Source organism: Oncorhynchus mykiss, chromosome 17 (genome assembly GCF_013265735.2).
Source record: "Oncorhynchus mykiss isolate Arlee chromosome 17, USDA_OmykA_1.1, whole genome shotgun sequence".
Classification (NCBI taxonomy): Eukaryota; Metazoa; Chordata; class Actinopteri; order Salmoniformes; family Salmonidae; genus Oncorhynchus; species Oncorhynchus mykiss.
In genome coordinates, this window is record NC_048581.1 from 16,018,886 (window position 1) to 16,042,050 (window position 23,165).

The 23,165-nt window shown below is 42.0% G+C and overlaps 1 protein-coding gene and 1 long non-coding RNA gene across 2 annotated transcripts in view; both read left to right on the forward strand.

The window, feature by feature from the left end:
• LOC118940093 (sialoadhesin-like) overlaps window positions 1-21,740 on the forward strand; it is a 64,440-nt gene extending 42,700 nt beyond the window's left edge. Inside the window, exons 4-15 of the mRNA XM_036948332.1 lie at window positions 13,939-14,283; window positions 14,446-14,658; window positions 15,530-15,856; window positions 16,965-17,183; window positions 17,328-17,687; window positions 18,323-18,574; window positions 18,800-18,911; window positions 19,386-19,624; window positions 20,825-20,909; window positions 20,987-21,024; window positions 21,152-21,232; window positions 21,319-21,740. Of these exons, the coding sequence (XP_036804227.1) occupies window positions 13,939-14,283; window positions 14,446-14,658; window positions 15,530-15,856; window positions 16,965-17,183; window positions 17,328-17,687; window positions 18,323-18,574; window positions 18,800-18,911; window positions 19,386-19,624; window positions 20,825-20,909; window positions 20,987-21,024; window positions 21,152-21,165 (2,204 nt within the window). The 3' untranslated portion in view covers window positions 21,166-21,232; window positions 21,319-21,740. The remainder of the gene's footprint in view (window positions 1-13,938; window positions 14,284-14,445; window positions 14,659-15,529; window positions 15,857-16,964; window positions 17,184-17,327; window positions 17,688-18,322; window positions 18,575-18,799; window positions 18,912-19,385; window positions 19,625-20,824; window positions 20,910-20,986; window positions 21,025-21,151; window positions 21,233-21,318) is intronic.
• Window positions 669-13,819, forward strand: LOC118940332. The gene is made up of 3 exons (XR_005036853.1): window positions 669-761; window positions 1,014-1,063; window positions 13,765-13,819. It is a non-coding gene; the product is annotated as an uncharacterized LOC118940332 (long non-coding RNA).
• Window positions 21,741-23,165: the final 1,425 nt, after the last annotated feature.

Genomic DNA, 23,165 nt, shown 5'->3' on the forward strand with positions numbered 1-23,165 from the left:
TGATTACATAGCTCACTCCCTACCCGGTATCTCATTCTACTGTTATACGACTCTGTATGAGTTGTTTGTTGGCAACCTTGATATTTACGAAGTTTTTGGAACGGATTCCTGTTGGAACGTTCCACAAATTATACCCACCCACCGCGCAGTGTTATTGTTCCTAGACGTTACCACTTCATAATAACAACATTTACAGTTGACCAGGGCAGCTCTAGCAGTGCAGAAATTTGACAAACTGACTTGTTGTAAAGGTGGCATCCTATGAAGGTGCCATGTTGAAAGTCACTGAGCTCTTCAGTAAGGCCATTCTACTGCCAATGTTATGGAGATTGCATGGCTGTGTGCTCGATTTTATACACCTGTCACAGGTGTGGCTGAAATAACCTAATCCACTAATTTGAAGGGATGTTCACATACTTTTGTATAGTGTATGTGTCCAAAAAAACACATTTTGTTATATCCCCTAGATATTGGACAGTCACTTCAAAACTTTAGTCCTTATGATACATTTTTTCACTCTTTAAAAAAACTAACATATGTCAGCTAGTAGAACCCCCTTACCTTCTATTTTGTATATTTTCATTGGACTTGTAGGGACATATGAAGCCTGGAGGCTGCAGTAATGTTGAGATGTCAGTAGGGAGAGCTCTAGTCTAGAACACTGGAACCAAAAACACTCCCCTTTCATCTGTTCTGGAACCTTCCATACCAGCAGATGAAGAGTGATAGGAACGCGTCACATTTTGTTTCTTGTAAAACATGTAGGTTCACTCCTCAAATAAATAAATGGAACTACAGTATTCTGACTTTAGACCATTTTCTATTTAGATACAGTAACATCCCTTATGTGAAATTCTGTTCCTGCATGTTAATGCCCTGACTAGGCTACTTTTAAAATGTGTCAACAACAGAACTCGCACTTAGGCTACGCCTGCTTCTACTAGTACTTACAGTAGACTACTTCTTGTTTCCATGCAGCGACAGTAAGTTGACCACTTCTTGTTTCCACGCAGTGACAGTAAGTTGACTAACTGTTCAAGACCTCTCCTCTTCACTTCACTCTGTAAGTACATTTGACAATATCTTGGAATATAGTTTTAGTTTTGATGTTTTTAGCCATACATGACTTACTGTATCTTTGTACTTGTTGATTTATTTTGAACTGTGTTTTGGTTGTTACATCAGGGCCTGTATCTGGTCCTGAGAAATAGGCCGTATACTTTAGGAAATTTTTTTTTCCAAACATAAAAATAGTGCCCCCTAGTTTCAAGAGGTTTTAACACATATTTTCCTTAAAAGTAAATTGTTGGTTAAGGGCTTGTTATTCAGAATTCCACTGTAAGGTCTACATATGTAGAATTCTGCACATGTGACAAATACAATTTCATTGGTTTCACATGAAAACATATTGTGAACCTGGTGTGACATTATTGAAACTGTGCTGACACCTAGTGGAAATCAAGAGAAACTACACCATACACACACACACACACACTATAACCTTAACACAGATGGGATGCTTTACATACATTGCTCTTTCTTTATTAGACACTAATACATATGTCCAATAAACAGACGTTCAAAAGTCGGAATGTAAAACACAAACGACTGAAGATATTCAAAAGCAGTTGTAGTGAATCAAGCATCTTGGGGTTACCTGAAATTGGTCAAAGTATATATTTTATATGTTATATTTAATTTTATATTTATTTAACTAGGCAAGATGAACTCAACGCAGACACAGTTTATCTGGGAAACAGGATTAACACCGAAAGAACTTGGCAAAATACAATGCATGTTTCTGTAGTACGAGTAGGTATATACAGTATCATCGGTAACAATTGTGTACAAGACACCTAGCTAATCAAAATACTGGGGTTTGCGGTCATTAGTTACATTTCAACCACAGCGATTCCCCAATTGAGGCGCAACAAAGTTCACCGGGAAATGCAGGAACACCGGAAATAATAAATAAACCAACGAACGAGAAATGGTGGAGGCTACCAGAACGAAGAGATACATTTTTTCCGAATAAACGTGGTGCGTGAAAAACGTGATTACATAGCTCACTCCCTACCCGGTATCTCATTCTACTGTTATACGACTCTGTATGAGTTGTTTGTTGGCAACCTTGATATTTACGAAGTTTTTGGAACGGATTCCTGTTGGAACGTTCCACAAATTATACCCACCCACCGCGCAGTGTTATTGTTCCTAGACGTTACCACTTCATAATAACAACATTTACAGTTGACCAGGGCAGCTCTAGCAGTGCAGAAATTTGACAAACTGACTTGTTGTAAAGGTGGCATCCTATGAAGGTGCCATGTTGAAAGTCACTGAGCTCTTCAGTAAGGCCATTCTACTGCCAATGTTATGGAGATTGCATGGCTGTGTGCTCAATTTTATACACCTGTCACAGGTGTGGCTGAAATAACCTAATCCACTAATTTGAAGGGATGCATACTTTTGTATAGTGTATGTGTCCAAAAAAACACATTTTGTTATATCCCCTAGATATTGGACAGTCACTTCAAAACTTTAGTCCTTATGATACATTTTTTCACTCTTTAAAAAAACTAACATATGTCAGCTAGTAGAACCCCCTTACCTTCTATTTTGTATATTTTCATTGGACTTGTAGGGACATATGAAGCCTGGAGGCTGCAGTAATGTTGAGATGTCAGTAGGGAGAGCTCTAGTCTAGAACACTGGAACCAAAGACACTCCCCTTTCATCTGTTCTGGAACCTTCCATACCAGCAGATGAAGAGTGATAGGAACGCGTCACATTTTGTTTCTTGTAAAACATGTAGGTTCACTCCTCAAATAAATAAATGGAACTACAGTATTCTGACTTTAGACCATTTTCTATTTAGATACAGTAACAGTAACAAGCATACTTCCAAAGTTGTGGCAAAATGGCTTAAGGACAACAAAGTCAAGGTATTGGAGTCGCCATCACAAAGCCCTGACTTTAAACCAACAGAAAAGTTGTTGGCAGAAATGAAAAAGCGTGTGCGAGTAAGGAGGCCTAAAAACCTGACTCCGTTACACCAGCTCTATCAGGAGGAATGGGCAAAAATTCACCCAACTTATTGTGGGAAGCTTGTGGAAGGCTACACGAAACGTTTGACCCAAGTTAAACAATTTAAAAGCTACCAAATACTAATTTAGTGTATGTTAACTTCTGACCCACTGGAAATGTGATGAAAGGAATTAAAGCTGAAATACATAATTCTCTCCACTATTATTCTGACATTTCACATACTTAAAATAAAGTGGTTATCCTAACTGACCTAAGACAGAGAATTTTTACAAGGATTAAATGTCAGGAATTGTGAAAAGCTAAGTTTAAATGTATTTGGCTAAGGTCTATGTAAACTTCCGACTTCAACTGTATATGGATAGCAGGCTACATTAGACTATATGGATAACAGGCTACATTAGACTATATATGGATAACAGGCTACATTAGACTGATGGCACCGAGATGTTGCAGCATTGCTGAGTGTTCCCGGATGCGCTCCTCGACTTCTCTGACCGGGGTACCTGCTCCTGCTGACTCCATGGGTGGTGTGAAATTCTGTCAGGGTTGTGTGCTATGAAAACACTCATAAATATACAAATGTATGACAAATAAATACAACGGGTCAAAATACGATACCCGGGGGGGGGGGGGAAACCAATCTGGCGCATCACACTAAACACGTAAACAAAACTATTTCACACAAAGACATTGGGGGGAACAGAGGAATAAATACATGCAGAGTGATTAGGGAATGTAACCCAGGTGTGCAGGGAACAAGACAAAACAAATGAACAATGAACAAATGGAGCGGCGTTGGCTAGAAAGCAGGTGACGTCGACCTCCAAACGCCACCAGAACAAGGAGAGGAGCCAAATTCGTCGGAAGTTGTGACAACTATATATGGATGACAGGCTAAATTAGACTATATATAGATAACAGGCTACATTAGATTAATTATGGATAACAGTCTACATTAGATTATGTATGATAACATGCTACATTAGACTATATATGGATAACAGGCTACAATAGACTATACATGGATTACAGGCTACATTAGACTATATATAGATAACAGGTGTTGTAGAAAAGGCCCATGAAGTTGGTGGAATAATCCTTTAGTTCATTGCCATTTACTCAGCTGGGCCAGTGGCGCTTTAATTAGGTCAGGTGGAAATGTCCGTCAGATCTCAACTCCATAAAAGGAGGAAATTGCATCGCCTGATCTCGCCGCTTTCTCTTCCTTAACTCCAGAAGTTCTGTGCGTCCGCGAATCCACGTAAGTCCACCGACTCTGTTACCTTTTCATCTGAATTATCTGTGGCGATCGGGAGAGTGGGCCAATCAGTTATTGCTTATCGTTATTACCACGGCGTGTGGCTTGGAGCGCACGCTTCAAACATATTGTGTATTGTGAGTTGTCAATGATCATGGCCCTACGGATCCTCATAGACCAAATATGCAATCGATATGGTTCATATGTAATGAATGAATTACATGTACACATGAAGACATGAAAGGGTGAAATGAGAAATGTCATTGTTTGCTGAACTGATCGACTTTGATATCAAACTTGGATTGGATTGGATACATGTTATTTTGTTTCCTTTGTTATGCAGCACAGACTACTCACTAAATATACCACTTTATGGTTAAAGGAATTCCTGCCTCCGTCTCATCCATTCCTCTGTCACCTGACATGTGACCACCTGATCACCTTCACTCTCAGTCATCCTACCTGTACAGCTACCCACACAGATTCCACTTATCTTTCAATGGTCCTTCGAGCCGGATGTTGACTGAACCAAAGACAGGTGAAAAGGAAATGGAGGTGGAGAGGGAATAATTGTTTCCACTGGAAGGAAGAAGAGAGGAGGAGAGAGCAGCTGAGGGTAAGGTCTTGGAACAAAATAAATATCCAGGAGCTAAGCCTAAAGCAACAAAGGCTTCATCCTCAACCAGCAGCAGCACCAGAAGAACCAGGCAAGCATCTGGTTATCTTAAGGATTATGTGGTCGAGTTTCCGACCTCAAAGGGCAAGCCCACCAGAGCTAAAAGTGGTAATGGATTAACTGTACGTTTCAGCCATCAACCATCCCCTTTGAGCCAAGGACCAGAAACTGCTTTGGAGCAGGAAAGTGGACTACAGGAAGAACCCATGGAGGTGACTCCCACAGCACAGGTTGACCAGCTTCCTGAGGCAGGCTCCGCTCACCCCTTAACTAATGGGAAATCGTCGAAGCACTCTAGACGGAGTGGGAGTTCGACCAGTGGGTACCCCTTTGGAAGTGGCCATGGCAGCCGCCATTCACTAGCCCTCAGCGATTCACCGACCGCTGTCCTACAAGAGAGGATGAAACAATTAGCTTTGGAGGAAATTGAGCGTCATATTGAGGAGGAACGACAAGATGACGAAGGATGTCACCAATTGGATGTGCAGGCCCGTAGAGCTCTACAGGAACGGGAATTCATTGCCAAGGACCTGGCACAGCAGCGACAGCGCCGTCACGCCAGAAGGGAATTGGAGTAGGTACGGATGGTCTCATCCTTCCTGGAAAGGAACGAACAGGGAGTTGACCTGACCACCCCTCCACATGGACCTGACCTGTCTACCTTTCTTTCCCAATCTGCCCCTCTGGTAATGCATGGCACACAGTCCCCGGAGGCTCCGGGGTCAACAGCTAACATGGAGCATGGGGACAGGCTGCTCCACCATCGCCCTCTATGCCAGTGACACAAGTTAGCATTCCTCCATCTGGACAAATCATCACTCCTTCGCCTTTCCGCCAATTACCAACCACGGCAAATTGTTCCTCTCGTCCAGGGCCAGGCCAGTCCTCAAATATCAGATGGGAGGGCTCTCACCCAATTCCAGCTGCCACCATTGGAGGGTCTGGGACAGTAGGGGACCGGCCCAATGAGGCCACAGTGGGCTCATCAGAAGTCCCGGATGTATCCTTCACGCACTCAGAAGAGGGAGCAAACATTATGAAACTTCTAGTAGCCTCAGCCTAAGGAATTCCCAGACCCAAACTGCCATACTTTGAGAGCGGAAAGGAGAGTGAATTTGCTCTTTGGAAATGGCATTGGAGAGCCTACTGGCTATTCACAGTCATCTGTCAGAACGCTACAAATCCAAGTACTAATGGATCATTTGCGGTTTCCCAGTGCATATAGGCTGGCCCAATCCTTTATGCACTTCGCTACACCATACACTGCTGCTCTCCAGGTCCCGAAGCCCAGATATGGTGAGCCACGCCAGCTAGTCCAGAATGAACTGAACAACATCCTGAACACGTCTCCAATTAAAACGGGAGACCATGCTTCCTTCCAAGAGTTCTCCCTGGCTGTCCAATCCCTGACCTCGATGCTCCAATCTATTGAAGGAGAAGACGGGAACGAGCTGAAATGTGGCTCCCACGTGGACAGGCTTCTTAGCAAATTTCCAGTGTACCTCAAAGACAGTTTCATGGAAAATTGTTTGAGCAAGGGCATCCTGAGAGAGGGCTCGAGAAGCACCTATGCTCTCAGAGACCTGGCCGCATGGTTGGAGGTGAAGGCAAAGGCGAAGAGCATCGCTCACCAGGCCACAATCTCAGCCATAGCCACTGGGGAAGGAAGGAGTTTGAACACCAGGAGGAACAGAAAAGGCCAAATCCCACTACCATGTACTTAAATAGTGAAGCCGGGGAGGAACCTGGGAAGAAGTCCCCTCTCAAGAGCAAGAACATCAAATTCCAGCCTTACTGCCCTTATTGCAATAGTAAGGGGCACTTCCTTGGCTCATGCCCCAGGGTAAAAAAGCTCACTCAACCTCAATTAAAGGCCTGGCTCACTTCAGGTGAGCGACGCTACAAGTGTGCCCGTAGCATAAGGCGGAGACCTGCACATTTCGGGAACCCCGCAATTGCTGTAAGGAAATCTCACCGTGTTGCATGATGTAATTCCCCAAGCACAGAAGGATCATAGTTTGCTCATGGTAGGAGCTGCAAAGGAGCTGTACCTCGACCAGCAGAACCGGTCTCCAAGGGGTATGTTGAAGGTGGTCAAGGTCACTCTGCAAAGTGAAGGGAGAAGCATTGATACATTCGCCGTTCTAGATGATGGGTCAGAAAGAACAATCATTCTCACGGCGGCCACCCGTCAGCTGAACCTGGAGAGGATCCCCGAGACCCTTAATCTCAGAATGGTGCGACATGACGTTATCCAAATGAAAGGCTCTGCTGTGACCTTCACCTTCAGGAAACAGGGACGTGGCCTATAATATCACCAATGCCTTTACGGCAGATGGCTTGAATCTCGCAGAGCACTCCTGCCCGGTAAGTGTTCTACAGAAACAATATCCTCATCTACGAGAATTGCCTCTTCCTAACCTGGCCAGAGTAGCGCCACTTATCCTGATTCGGTCAGACCACCCACATCTCGTCACCCCGACTGAGCCTATACGAGCTGGACCAGAAGGAGGGCCCATTGCTATCCATACATCCTTGGGTTGGGCTATGCAAGGTCCAGCCCATCTACTTCTCTCCACCCAAGCTGTACAGTCACAGCAAGTTCTCTTCACCAGAAGCAATCCAGATCCATCCCCCTGTGCAGCCACTGACCTCCTTTGGAATGTTGAGATGCTCTGGAAGATGGACACCTTCGCCCACCGGAAGCTACAGGAGGTCACTCGCTCGAAATATGACTCCTATGCATTAGACCTCCTGGAGAAGAGCACCACCACCACTGAAATGGATGACGTTCACAGGTATGCGACACCACTGCTACGGGTGCCCAACCATCCTCCACTGGCAACCACAACACGGGCTGTACTCCCACTACTGCGTGGAACTGAGCGACGCCTGGTAAAGAATCCTGAGCTTGCTGAAGTTCATGACTGAGAGATTCGTAACCTTGTGAAGGCAGGCTATGTCACAAAAGTGACCGCTCATGAAGAGGGAAACCCACTCAGCGAATCCTGGTATCTCCCTCACCATGTTATCCAGCAACACGGTGGGAAGTACCGACTTGTCTTCAACTGTTCATTCCAAGCTGCTGGTCAAAGCCTGAATGACTGTCTACTCCCCGGACTGACCTTAGGTCCTTCCTTGCGCGGTGTCCTTCTCCGGTTCCGGCAGTACTCTACAGCCATCAGTGGAGACATTAAAGCCATGTCTCATCAGATTTGTCTGCTGCCTTCTGACACCACACTGCTCCGGTTCATATGGTGAGATATGGAATGAGATGCAGAGCCCACAATCTATGAATGGCAGGTTCTCCCATTTGGCACCACCTGTAGTCCTTGCTGTGCCATATACGCTCTGCAGAGACACGCACGGGAGCATCCAGTCAGTGACCCAGAAGTATTGGATTCAGTGGAAAATGAATTCTATGTGGATAACTGCTTACAGAGCGTCCCATCCACGGCTGAAGCGAAAGCACTCCTTGATAAAGTACGTAATCTCCTGTCCAAAGGGGGATTTGAGGTCCGACAGTGGGCTAGTAACATAGCGGCGGTTATCCAGCACCTCCTGCCCCAAGCTAGGTCCAGTAGCAGTGAACTATGGCTAACGCAGTCTGGTGCTAACCCAGAAGAGCCCACTCTGCGCACCATCTATCGGACCCTGGCCAGTCAATACGATCCCCTTGGGTATATCCTGCCATACACAACCCGGGCAAAAGTCTTAGTCCAGGACCTGTGGCAGACCAAGAGGGACTGGGATGAACCGATCCACCCGGCTGACCTAGTGGAACGATGGATCTGTTGGGAAACAGAGTTATCGGAGCTCTCTGAAGTCCAAATGTCAAGATGTTCTGTACCACCCTGTGCTGACGAACTGGGATCATGCCTGGAACTGCATGCGTTCTGTGACGGTTCAGAGCGAGCTTATGGGGCTGTTTCCTATCTAAGAGTGGAGGATAAGGCAGGCCACACCCATGTCTCCTTTGTCATGGTCAGGTCCAGGGTTGCACCCAAGAAGCATTTGTCAATGCCTAGGCTGGAACTCAGTGCCGCCCTTTCCGGAGCCCAGTTGGCGCCTACCTTGCGAGCCGAGCTCACCTTGCCAGTCCAACGGGTCGGAGTCCTGTTGGTATAAGGTGTTCGTCGGAACTCGCATTGCGGAAATCCAAGACCTAACAGAAGTCCAGGACAGGAGGTATGTTGATAGCATACTCTGTGAGTATAACAGAACTGATATTGCAGGCAAAATAATGAGAAAAATCCAATCAGGAACGCAGCGGTTTCTAAATAAGAGTCCCTTCCTATGCTTCCCTATTGAGCAGTGAATGGGATACGAGATTCCTTTTTCTATGGCTTCCTTAATGTGTCTAGTATCACAAGACATAGTTTCAGGCTTTTATTTTGAAAAATTAGCCTGAGCGACAACATTGCGTCAGTGTCCACCTGATGGCTCTTTGTGTATTTCTCGCGCAAAAGACAGAGGTAGCCATTTTTCCACCTGGTCTTACTGAAAAAAGCTCTGTCCCGGTTGATATATTATCGAATAGATATTTGAAAAACACCTTGAGGATTAATTATAAAACAACGTTTGCCATGTTTCTGTCAATATTATGGAGCTAATTTGGAATATTTTTCGGTGTTGTCGTGACCGCAATTTCCGGTCGTTTTCTCAGCCAAACGTGAAGAACTAACGGAGATATTTTTGTCTACAAAAATAATTTTTAGGGAAAAAAGGAACATTTGCTATCTAACTGGGAGTCTCGTGAGTGAAAACATCTGAAGCTCATCAAAGGTAAACGATTTAATTTGATTGCTTTTCTGATTTTTGTGACCAGATTGCCTGCTGCTAGCTAGGCATAATGCTATGCTAGGCTATTGATAAACTTACACAAATGCTTGTCTTGCTTTGGCTGTAAAGCATATTTTCAAAATCTGAGATGACAGGGTGATTAACAAAAGGCTAAGCTGTGTTTGAATATATTTCACTTGTGATTTCATGAATATGAATATTTTCTAGTAAGATTTTTTGTCCGTTGCGTTATGCTACTTAGTGTCAGTTGATGACAATTCTCCCTGATCCGGGATGGGTAGTTACAAGAAGTTAAGGAACTGACTCAACCCCATCGCTGGAGCTTGGGACCACCATTCTTGTCACAACCAGAGAACGAGTGGCCGACAGCCCCCAGGCGTGCGGGCCCTCCACAACCAACTGAAGCTCATGAGTTAAGGAAGTCCGCCCAATGCTACAGCATCTTTACGGAACCAATGACAGCTCTCCCTGACCTAGCACAATCCCAAACACTGCCGGATCTGATCACCGCCACAAACCAGACCTCAGATGGGGTGGCTTTTATATCCACCTCCCTCGCGGCAGAGACACTACTCCTCCAGCAAGCACAAGCAGTTAGCTTCCCTGAGGAGTTAAAAGCTCTGAAAGCTGGTAGGGAAGTTGCTAAGGAGAGCCGTCTTCTCTCTCTCGCCCCAGAATATGATCAAATCCTTGGAGTGATCAGAGTCGGAGGGAGGCTGCGCCAAGCAGAAGTTTTGGACCCCGATGCTATCCACCCAATTATCATTGACTCCAAGGAGACTTCTGGTCAACAGGAGTATATTGCTTTGGCCCCTTGATGATCAAGCTAGGTCGTCGTGTGGAAAAGCGCTGGGGCATTCTATTCAAGTGTTTGACAACTAGATGTGTCCTCCTGGACCTACTGGAGAGTTTGGATACGGAAGCCTTCTTCATGGCCATACGGCGGTTTATCTCCCGGCGGGGGAAACCCTATGAGATCCTGGCTGACAGAGGTACGAATTTCAAGGCAGGAGAAGCCAGGTTGGAGGAAGCCTTCCAAGCCATGGAACCCAGCCTCCAGGATCAGCTGATGGACCAACAAATCTCATTCAAATGTAACCCTCCAGGAGCTCCTCATTTTGGAGGAATATGGAAGCGAGAGATCAAATCTGTAAAGACGGCTTTACAAGTCGTACTAGGGGACCAAACTGTCACTGAAACTGTCTTGAGGACGCTCCTGATAGAGGTGGAAGGGATACTGAACTCCAAACCCTTGGGATATGTCTCTGCAGACATCACTGACCCCGATCCGGTTACACCGAATATGCTCCTGATGGGACGCCGAGATGCGTCACTTCCTCAAGCCATGTATGCTGATACCAACCTCGTTGGCAGGCCAGATCTTAGCTGACCATTTTTGTGCCCTATTCATTTGGGATTACCCACCAAGTCTACAGCACAGAGGGAAATGGCGGAGAGAAATGGCCAGCCTGGAAACTGGCCAGGTAGTAATGATGATGGACCCTCAGCTGCCACGAGCCTCCTGACCGGTGGGCCGTATAACTAAGACCATGCCTGGAACCGATGGTCGTGTTAGATCAGTGGAGATCCAGGTGAAGAACCGGACATATATCCGGCCAGTTCCCTGATTAATTCCTCTCCCTGAGATGACAGAGGACGGGGAGACTGACACGTTCACCTTCACTGTAAGTCATCCTACCTGTCCAGCTACCCACACAGATTCCACTAATCTTTCAGGTGTCATGACATTGGCCTGGGGGATAGGTTTATGACAGTCATAAATACCCCCCCCCCTTTTCCTCTCTCTAACCTGCTGAGGTTACATAAAAAAAAACCTTGGTTAACATAGAGATTCTGGGAACATCAGTAGGTCGGGAAAAATGAACTATATTCTGGCAATCCGAACAATTGAACATATGCGTTGGTACTTAATGAATATGATGTCAGTTCGGTTGTCATCTGTGACATTCTCGTCAATGATAAGATGACAAACTCTACAGTGGAAAGTCTACACATCAGAGTTATTAGATTCACATGGAATTGTTGTTCAATTTAAATGTTTGAATATGAAATTATTTGTGATGGGATGAAATGTGATTTTAGCTTCTAAAATGTGAGATGTGGGTTTTCATAAGATACTGCTGTTCACTCAGTGGCCCGCCCACGTGAAGAGACAGAGATTGTAAACTATTACACACACCCCTTTTCTTCCTTCCTATCTAAAGCTTTGACGACAACATAACTTCCTGTTCAATGAGGTAGGATGACGGTACTATGTCAGAATGGTTCAGATAACTGCAGAACGAAGCCAACATCAGCATGAGCTTTGGTTGCGAATGGTATGAACTTTGAACTCTTATTCACGACAGAAGTCATACCTCCTAGCCGTTGAGTTAGCGACCGCAGCTGCAATTGCAGGTTAGGAAGGAACAGACAGAGTATCCCATCTACCACACAATGACGTTACTACAACGTATCCACGTGACCACCAGAGACATTCTTCAAAGGACAGAGGACTCGGTTTGGCAACACGGTCTTCCATCGACCACCAACCTACTGAAGCGCAGCTCAGAGTAAATATTTATTGCATTTTCCTTTTCCAAATGGGCGGTAATTTAGAATGCATAAGATACTGTATTTACGATAGCACAGCTTCGCCTTTGTTCCAGTCTCCCGCTCTTTCACTCAACCCAGCCCCTTTTCCTCTGTGTAACAAGCTGTCATATCTGTTCTGCTCGCTAGGGACGTTTTCCTTTATGACGGTAATTTGTAATCAAGTTATGATTTAATTATGTGTATGTGTGATTCTGTGTGATGAGTTAGGTATTTAGTAAATAAATAATTAAACCCAATTTTGTATTGCTGATTCAAATTGTTATCAGGGTTCTTGCAGATAACCAAGAATTTACAACTTTCAGATAAGACTGAAGTAAGATGAAGATTAATGTCGACTGCTATGGATGTAAAATATTACTAGTTCTTTAAGAGTTTATTCGGAAGATAACAGCTCTATAAATATTATTTCGTGGTGCCCGACTCTAGTTAATTACATTTTATTTGATTAGCTCAATCAGGTGATATTAATTACTGAGAAATTATTTTATAGAATAGCATGTCTTAGCAATTAATCCGGCATAGCCAAAGACACGACACCACTCACTACCAGTAATTTGACTCACTGTACAAGACCTCACCCCTTCACCTCACTCTGTAAGTACTTTTGACAATATATTGAAAATTAGTTTTTGGTTATTTGTTTTTAGTCATAAGTCATATACTTGAAGGTTAATGTATCATTTTACTTGTTGTTATGTTTTGGTTGTTACATCAGGGTCAGTATTCATGAAGTGTCTCAGTGTAGGAGTGTTGATCTACGTAGGGATGAGATGATTAACCAGGGTAAAAAAGACATGCAAACAAGTATTGTAACACTGCAGTGTGTGTGTGTGTGTGTGTGTGTGAGTCACTTGCTGTTTAGACTCTCAGCTTGGGGATAGGAGTTATCATTGAACCTGGTGGTCAGTCTTTAGGCTGCTGTACAGCTTGACGGACCGTAGAGGATTGAACATTTATCCTCCTATATTTGGGGTTCTGAGAATAAAACAGCTTCAGAACAATCAATGTAGAAATATGTGTTTACAGTTCTACAGATCTGTTCCATATGTGGTTGTTGTTGTTGTTGATGATCATGACTTTATTGAATTCTTGAGCAAATTATTTTTGCGTCATACATCTCATCTTAAATAGACAGATGTAGACAGACATACAAAACGTCACACACATTACATACATAATGGAATAGACTTACAGACATACAGTATTCACATAGACAACCATATAGCACAATACAACACAACACAATATGAGCCTGGTTCATTTTCAGTAATGAGGCCCTGGACCCCATTTACAGTTTCTACTTCAATGTATCAGGTGGAGTTATTCACCAGCTATAGAGTGAGTTGTTGTTTATGTTTCTAAGACTGCAGGGTGGGAGATGCAACAATGGCCTTGAGAACAGCAGGAAGTGTGTTGGTGGTCTTTCTCTGGTCTGTAGCAGGTATGATCTAATTCATAACTTGACATGTTTGTCAATCTACAGGCATCAGTGTGAGCCAATTGGCCTTGGCTTAATTCTGATACCGTTGTGTTTCAGTGGTACTGGGTCAGGATGACTGGAGTGTGAGTTACACCACTCAGAGTATCTGTACCTTCAAGGAGTCAACAGTGGAGCTGTCCAGCTCTTACACATATCCCAGTGGTTATACAGTCACAACAACCTTCTGGTTCACTAAGTATAATGCTGAGGGTCCTGTTAGTCTGAGTGATGACCCAGACTACAAAGGTCGTGTGACGTACAGTAAGAATAAAGAGAATGGTCACACCCTGACAATCACAGACCTGAGAGAGAGTGACTCAGCTAGGTACAAGTTCAGATTTACAGATCAGACTGGGAAATGGAGATATACTGGCGAACCTGGAGTCGCTCTGTCTGTCACAGGTACGGTTACATTCAATATAGTTAAACTGTTGATTTCCATTTAGATTGGGAAATTGTCTTGGTTTGTATTTATATGTGTATAATATAGGATTTCTTCCATCTTTGTCTTAGAGTGATAAGTCAGTGATAAAGAGATTTACAGTGATATTGTTTTTTCTCCAGGTCTTCAGGTGAAGTTGACTGTTGGATTTTGGTATAATACACTGACCTGTAGCACCACCTGTACTCTGCCTGACAACCCCACCTACATCTGGTACAAGAACGGACACAAAGAAAAGGAGGACACTTCTAGCTCGTACCCAGACTCCTTTAGTGATGTAGACAGCTACTCCTGTGCTGTAAAAGGCCATGAGGATCTCCTCTCTCCTGCAGTGTGTAAGTGTGGACCTTTTTACTTAACATTTGTTTCAGGTTGTCAGACGATCATCTTTGAATTTGCTGTGAATGTTACGTCCACTTCTGCTTTAGTTCCGTATGCTTTGCCACGCAGTGTTGAATGGGCTTCAAGATATATAATCAAATCCATGAAAACGCAGTTAATGGATGAATTTACTTCTACCAAATACCTGTCAATATGTTGTTGCACTTGTACATCACTGCACTACTTTTTTAAACAATGAAAAAAATTAGAAAAAAAAACTACAAAGCTGAGGGACTAGTCACATCCTGGTTACTTTCACAGCATATGATTTTAACTGGTGAAAACTAGTTTCCCTACTTAATCAACAGTGTTGACTTCTTTTAGTTTATTTTTTTCGAGATGGGATCACCTCGTTAGTCAGTATGTGTTACACATGTGCTCGCTTGTCCATCTGGTTAGTGGGAAGGTATTTCACCTTTGCTGGCCCAGGTGATATTTAAATGATGAAGTTTAAGAAATGTGGAGAGTCAACACCTTGATTTACTGATTTCTGAAAGACAATTCTTCACCTTCCCTGCTTTTGTTTTTCTCCACTTTTTGGTTTGCTTCCTGTCTTCACTTTTGGTGAAGGTTTTTACTTTTTTCTTATCGGGCAAATATTGTGGGTGCTCATGTCTCTGGTTCCAGTTGTTGATGCTAGTCAACTTTCAATGGTCATGAGTGTCTTTCACAACCTCTCCTAGAAACCGGTCTCATTTTGGTCTTTTTTAGTGACTCTTTGGTATTTCCCCCTTCTGTATGAGTGACTTTTGGTTTTCTTGCAGGTGAATGTAACAGCGTAAGTGTATTGGTAATATAAAGGTGTTATATTGTCTTGTCTTTCAGGTCAGAAGTGTTGGAGTGTGACTTACACCCATCAGAGTATCTGTGCCTTGAAGGGGTCAACAGTGGACATATCCTGCTCTTACACATATCCCAGTGATCATGAGATCAAAAAAGCTTTCTGGTTTACTAAATGGTCTGATAAGGATGCTGAAGATCTGAGCTCAGCGCCAGGGTATGAGGGTCATATAGAGTACCTTGGGGATAAGGAGAGTGACTGTACCCTGAGAATCACAGACCTGAGGTTGAGTGACTCTGCTGGGTACAGGTTCAGATTCATAACAACCAGAGACAAGTTTGCTGGCTCACCTGCCTCCCTGACTGTCACAGGTAATCTGTCACTCATCTCACGTCTATTACTGTAATGACCTTATTAAATGCAGTCATACAGACACATTACATGTTGCATACCACTGTATGTGATACCAAATGTAGTATTTCACATAAGAGGACATAGTGAACACTGAACAAAAATATATATAATGTGTTTGTTTCATGAGTTGAAGTAAAAGATCCCAGAAATGTTCCACATGTACACAAAATGTACATCTCACAAATTTGTTTACATCCCTGTTTGTGAGAATTTCTCCTTTCCCAAGATAACTCATCCACTTGACAGATGTGGCATATTATGAAGCTGATTAAACAGCATTATTATTACACAGGTGCACTTTGTGCTGGGGACAATAAAAGGCCACTATAAATTGTGCAGTTTTGTCACACAAGACAATGCCACAGATGTCTCAAGTTTTGAGGGAGTGTGCAATTGGCATGCTGACTTCAGGAATGTCAACCAGAGCTGTTACCAGATAATTTAATGTATGTTCATTTATCTACCGTAAGCTGCCTCCAATGTCATTTGAGAGAATTTGACAGTGCGTCCAACTGGCCTCACAACCGCAGACCACGTGTATGGCCACAATCAACAGCCTGATCAACTCTCTGTGAAGGAGATGTGTCACGCTGCATGAGGGAAATACACTTTTTGTTCATATGGAACATTTCTGGGATTTATTATTTCAGCTCATGAAACATGAAACCAACACTTTACATGTTGTGTTTATATTTTTGTTCAGTGTAGTTGAAACAGAGACCCGAGAGAGAGAATGACACTCATTATTGTCTCTAAAATAGTTTATTCAGATTTAGGAGGGCAGTATGACACAGAGTTACTCTGTCTGTCACAGGTAATACTGTGCTAAATACTAGACCAAGATTCAATACAAATGTGCATTATCAATCTACAGACTAACGTAATTTGAATTCAAACAAAATGAATAATCTAGTTATTGAAGGTTAGTTCAACACATCTTGATTTGTGTTTATTCAGTATAAGGGTCAGGATGATAGTCTGTACAGACTGTAATAGGACAGGCTTGCATCATTTCTTCAGAAGAGAACTTCATACAGTATTTTCATGTGTTGTATTTCTCTCCAGTTCTACAGGTAAAGATGAGAACTTCAATGTTTTCAAGCTGGGTGACTCTGACCTGTAGTACCACCTGTACTCTGACTGACAACCCCACCTACATCTGGTATAGGAATGGACACAAAGTAAAGGAGGACACTTCCAGCCAGTACTCAGACTACCTTAGAAATGCAGACAGTTACTCCTGTGCTGTAAAAGGCCATGAGAATCTCCACTCTCCTGCAGTGTGTGAGTGTAGATTCAACTACAGTATTCCTCCTCATTAGGCTATATTCATTCATGTTGGTGAATTACACATCTGAAACACTCATCACACAGAAAGATCTGAGAAAAGAATACAGAAAACACTATATTGTCATGTTATTGTTTAAGGTGTCCGTGGTCAGAACTGTTGGAGTGTGACTTACCCCCATGAGGGAGTCTGTGCCTTGAAGGGGTCAACATTGGATATATCCTCCACGTATGACAGTGGTGATGCTACGATCACATCATCACACTGGTTTAGTTCTAAACAGAGTTCCAGCTGGAAGGATGAGTTGGTCCCTGAGGACCTAACCACAGACCCAGGGTACGCAGGTCGTGTGGAGTATGTTGGAGAGAAGGAGAGCGGTCGTTCCACCCTGAGAATCACAGATCTGAGAGAGGAGGACTCTGCTGAATACAAGTTCATATTCAACACACAAACCTCAGGATGGGGGTACAGCTTCCCTGGAACAACTCTGACTGTCACAGGTAACACTGCACTCACAACCTACAGGTGAATGTGACTCCTGTCTGGTGATTCAACACTTTGGGAACATTCCCCAAATTCCAGAAATCCTAGTTGGAGGATTAATTCCTTCTGATTCTGGGAATATTGTGTAAATCATGGGGATTTTGGGAATATTGTGTAAAACATGGGGATTCTGGGAATATTGTGTAAATCATGGGGATTCTGGGAATATTGTGTAAAACATGGGGATTCTGGGAATATTGTGTAAAACATGGGGATTCTGGGAATATTGTGTAAAACATGGGGATTCTGGAAATATTGTGTAAAACATGGGGATTCTGGGAATATTGTGTAAAACATGGGGATTCTGGGAATATTGTGTAAAACATGGGGATTCTGGGAATATTGTGTAAAACATGGGGATTCTGGGAATATTGTGTAAAACATGGGGATTCTGGGAATATTGTGTAAAACATGGGGATTCTGGGAGAGTTACCAGAATTGTTGAACCCTTTTCCTGCCACAGTGACAATGCAGCTGTGGGTGTTGATGTCTTTTTTTTACACTGATACAATATGAACCTTCTGTGTAGGAAAGTCTTTGTTTATTGTAATAGATCAGGTGATTCAGGGTTGTAATGATGTTTTTACTCCAGGTCTTCAGGTGCGGATTAAGGATCCAACCAACATCATAGAGGGAACGTGTCTTCGTCTGTTCTGTGAGTCCATATGCTTTCTGCAGGACAACCCTTCTTACATCTGGTACAAGAACGGACAACGTCTGTTCAGTCACGAGACCAAGTACCTGATCCTAGACCCAGTCAGCAGTGAGGATGCAGGCAGATACTCCTGTGCTGTAAACGGCCAGGAGGATCTCGCCTCTGCTGAAAAGACTCTCACTGTCAGATGTGAGTATGTGGGATATAATTCTAGAACTACACACTGAGTATACAAAACATTTAGAAGACCTGCTTTCTCCATGACATAGACCAGATTTACACAACTGGTGGTCCACAGGCCGAATTTGGCTTGCGGGGGGGGAATAAAACCACCCGCAAGCCAAGTAAGGTAAGAGACACATTGTTGCATTATACTATGTGTACTCTTACCTTTTCTGTCATCCTCTTTACTAGATGGCCCAAAGAACACCTCGGTGTCAGTCAGTCCCTCTGGTGAAATAGTGGAGGGCAGTTCAGTAACTCTGACCTGCAGCAGTGATGCCAACCCACCTGTGTACAAGGGGCGGTAGGGTAGCCTAGTGGTTAGAGCTTTGAGACTAGTAACCAAAAGGTTGCAAGTTCATATCCCCGAGCTGACAAGGTACAAATCTGTCGTTCTGCCCCTGAACAGGCAGGTAAACCCACTGTTCCTAGGCCGTCATTGAAAATAAGAATTTGTTCTTAACTGACTTGCCTAGTTAAATAAAGGTAAAATAAAACAAACACACCTGGTACAAGATAACATACAAGAAAATGTCAATGAAACATTCTGGACAGAGATACACCATCCATAATATCAGCTATGAGGACAGAGGAGAATATTACTGTGAGGCTGAGAATGAAGTTGGAGTTAAAATATTGTTCCTGTAAATGTTTTGCATATCATCTCCAATTTCTACTCTATTTTACTTTAATTGTGATTTTACAGATATATATTCTGAACTCAAAACGAAAGTATTGTGACACATTTTTCTATCAGATAAACCAAAGACCACCTCAGTGTCAGTCCCTTCGGTGAACTAGTGGAGAGCAGTTCAGTGACTCTGACCTGCAGCAGTGATGCCAACCCTCCTGTGGACAAATACACCTGGTACAAGAAGAACGTAACCTCACCAAAAGCATCAGGACAGAGTTACAGCATCACTAACATCATCTCTGAGGACAGAGGAGAATATTACTGTGAGGCTGAGAATAAATATGGACGTCTCAACTCTTCTTCTGTGTTTGTGAACGTTCAGTGTAAGTTCACCTAACCTTCATCTATTCATTGACAATCACACAGGTCAACAACAATAAATAATAGTTAGTAATGTTACACACTTATCATACCATATGACATAGTATTAGTAATATTACACACTTATCATACCATATGTTATAGAATTAGTAATGTTACACACTTATCATCCCATATGATATAGAATTAGTAATGTTACACCCTTATCATACCATATGACATAGAATTAGTAATGTTACACACGTATCATCCCATATGATATAGAATTAGTAATGTTACACACTTATCATCCCATATGACATAGAATTAGTAATGTTACACACGTATCATCCCATATGTTATAGAATTAGTAATGTTACACACTTATCATCCTATATGATATATAATTAAATACATATTGTTTCATTTTCTTCTTCCCTGGTTTCCTCTATGTCATATCTCCATCATGCATTTATAAACTCATGATACTACAGCAGTGTTTCCCTGGTTTCCTCTATGTCATATCTCCACCATGCATTTATAAACTCATGATACTACAGCAGTGTTTCCCTGGTTTCCTCTATGTCATATCTCCACCATGCATTTAGAATCTCATGATACTACAGCAGTGTTTCCCTGGTTTCCTCTATGTCATATCTCCATCATGCATTTATAAACTCATGATACTACAGCAGTGTTTCCCTGGTTTCCTCTATGTCATATCTCCACCATGCATTTAGAATATCATGATACTACAGCAGTGTTTCCCTGGTTTCCTCTATGTCATATCTCCATCATGCATTTATAAACTCATGATACTACAGCAGTGTTTCCCTGGTTTCCTCTATGTCATATCTCCATCATGCATTTAGAATCTCATGATACTACAGCAGTGTTTCCCTGGTTTCCTCTATGTCATATCTCCATCATGCATTTATAAACTCATGATACTACAGCAGTGTTTCCCTGGTTTCCTCTATGTCATATCTCCATCATGCATTTAGAATCTCATGATACTACAGCAGTGTTTCCCTGGTTTCCTCTATGTCGTATCTCCACCATGCATTTAGAATCTCATGATACTACAGCAGTGTTTCCCTGGGTTCTTCTATGTCATATCTTCATCATGCATTTATAACCTCATGATACTACAGCAGTGTTTCCCTGGGTTCTTCTATGTCATATCTCCACCATGCATTTATAACCTCATGATCCTGCCGCAGTGTTTCTCTGGTTTCCTGTGGTGGGGGTGGGGGCTGTCCTGACTGCTGGAGCTCTTCTAGTCAACATCTACTGCACTCTGAAGAGGTGAGTCTGACATTTACATGTACTTATCTTACACTAAGGTCAGTAGAGAGCAGAACTCACTCCGTCCCTCATTACAGGAGATCCACAGGAGGAAGTGATGCCACAGCAGACACAGGTGATAATGTCAAAAACCAAAGTTATTTCAATACCAATACAGCAGAAACAGACAGGAAGCAAATTAATTAATGTATTTGTGTTTTATGCAGTATTGCGTATTTGTGTTTCTGTGTCTCTCTCCACAGAGTGTCCATCCTAATCCTAACAGTGATACGAACACATCTCTGAACATGAAGACCAGGTCACCAGAGTATGACACCCTGGCAGTAAGTCTCTTAGAATGCAGTCCGTGTACATAAACGTGTTAGAGGGAGGGGTTTGTAAAGTGCTCATTCAATGTGTCTCCTTTCAGAATGTAAGGGACTTCGCAGTGACCTTCGCAGTGACACAGCCCCTCAGATAGATACTGAGCTCTCCGATTATGAGAAATGAAGAGACCCACCACAGAACCTGGACTGAAGAGACCCACCACAGAACTTGGACTGAAGAGACCCACCACAGAACCTGGACTGAAGAGAACCACCACAGAACTTGGACTGAAGAGACCCACCACAGAACCTGGACTGAAGAGAACCACCACAGAACCTGGAATGAAGACAAACAGCATCAAACCAAAGCTAGGCCTCACAATGCTATTCTCTTACTATGATATTGCTTTTTAATCTAGAAGGTTTGAGACAATGATCTTTAACTTCTGAGTGAATGCTGGAATTTAGATTGTTCTCCTAATGATAAATACAGTATGTGTCTAGATGATAAATACAGTATGTATATAGATGATAAATACAGTATGTATATAGATGATAAATACAGTATGTATATAGATGATAAATACAGTATGTATATAGATGATAAATACAGTATGTATATAGATGATAAATACAGTATGTATATAGATGATAAATACAGTATGTATATAGATGATAAATACAGTATGTATATAGATGATAAATACAGTATGTATATAGATGATAAATACAGTATGTATATAGATGATAAATACAGTATGTATATAGATGATAAATACAGTATGTATATAGATGATAAATACAGTATGTATATAGATGATAAATACAGTATGTATATAGATGATCAATACAGTATGTATATAGATGATCAATACAGTATGTATATAGATGATCAATACAGTATGTATATAGATGATCAATACAGTATGTATATAGATGATCAATACAGTATGTATATAGATGATAAATACAGTATGTATATAGATGATAAATACAGTATGTATATAGATGATAAATACAGTTTGTATATAGATGATAAATACAGTATGTATATAGATGATAAATACAGTATGTATATAGATGATAAATACAGTATGTATATAGATGATAAATACAGTATGTATATAGATGATAAATACAGTTTGTGCACTACCATTCAAAGGGTTGCTGTCACTTAAAATGTCCTTGTTTTTGAAAGAAAAGCAAAAAATATTGCCTATTAAAATAGCATCAAATTGTTCAGAAATGCAGTGTAGACATTGTTAATGTTGTAAATGACTATTGTAGCTGGAAATTGCTGTTTTTTTATGGAATATCTACATAGGCGTACAGAGGCCCATTATCAGCAAACATCACCCCTGTGTTCCAATGGCACGTTGTGTTAGCTAATCCAAGTTTATCATTTTAAAAGGCAAATTAATCATTAGAAAACCATACTGCAATTATGTTAGCACAGCTGAAAACTGTTGTCTGATTAAAGAAGCAATAAAACGGACCTTCTTTAGACTAGTTGAGTATCTGGAGCATCAGCATTTGTGGGTTTCATTACTGGCTCAGTATGTCAATTAATCTGTTTACTATCTATAGATTGTAATTGCTTATCTTTTTTTATGGGATTTAGCCAATTCCATATTTTTTATAACATATAAAGTATTGGGTTGTCTTAGTGACACAAACATTAATAATATTGATACGCTCTTTTAAACATTTGTATCTCTGGAGTTGTTCCTGATGTGTTAAAATATGTTTTACTTTGTATTGCTGTCAGTCATTACTGGTCATTTTATATTATGTAATACCATATTGTTCAGTGTCATGATATTCCTTGTTTCATTATCAAATTATTCATTATTATGTATTTTAGATACATTGAATACATGTTGTAAATAAGCTCAAAGGTAGACAATGAATAGACAACAAATGATTTTGTTAATTTACATTGAATCATAAC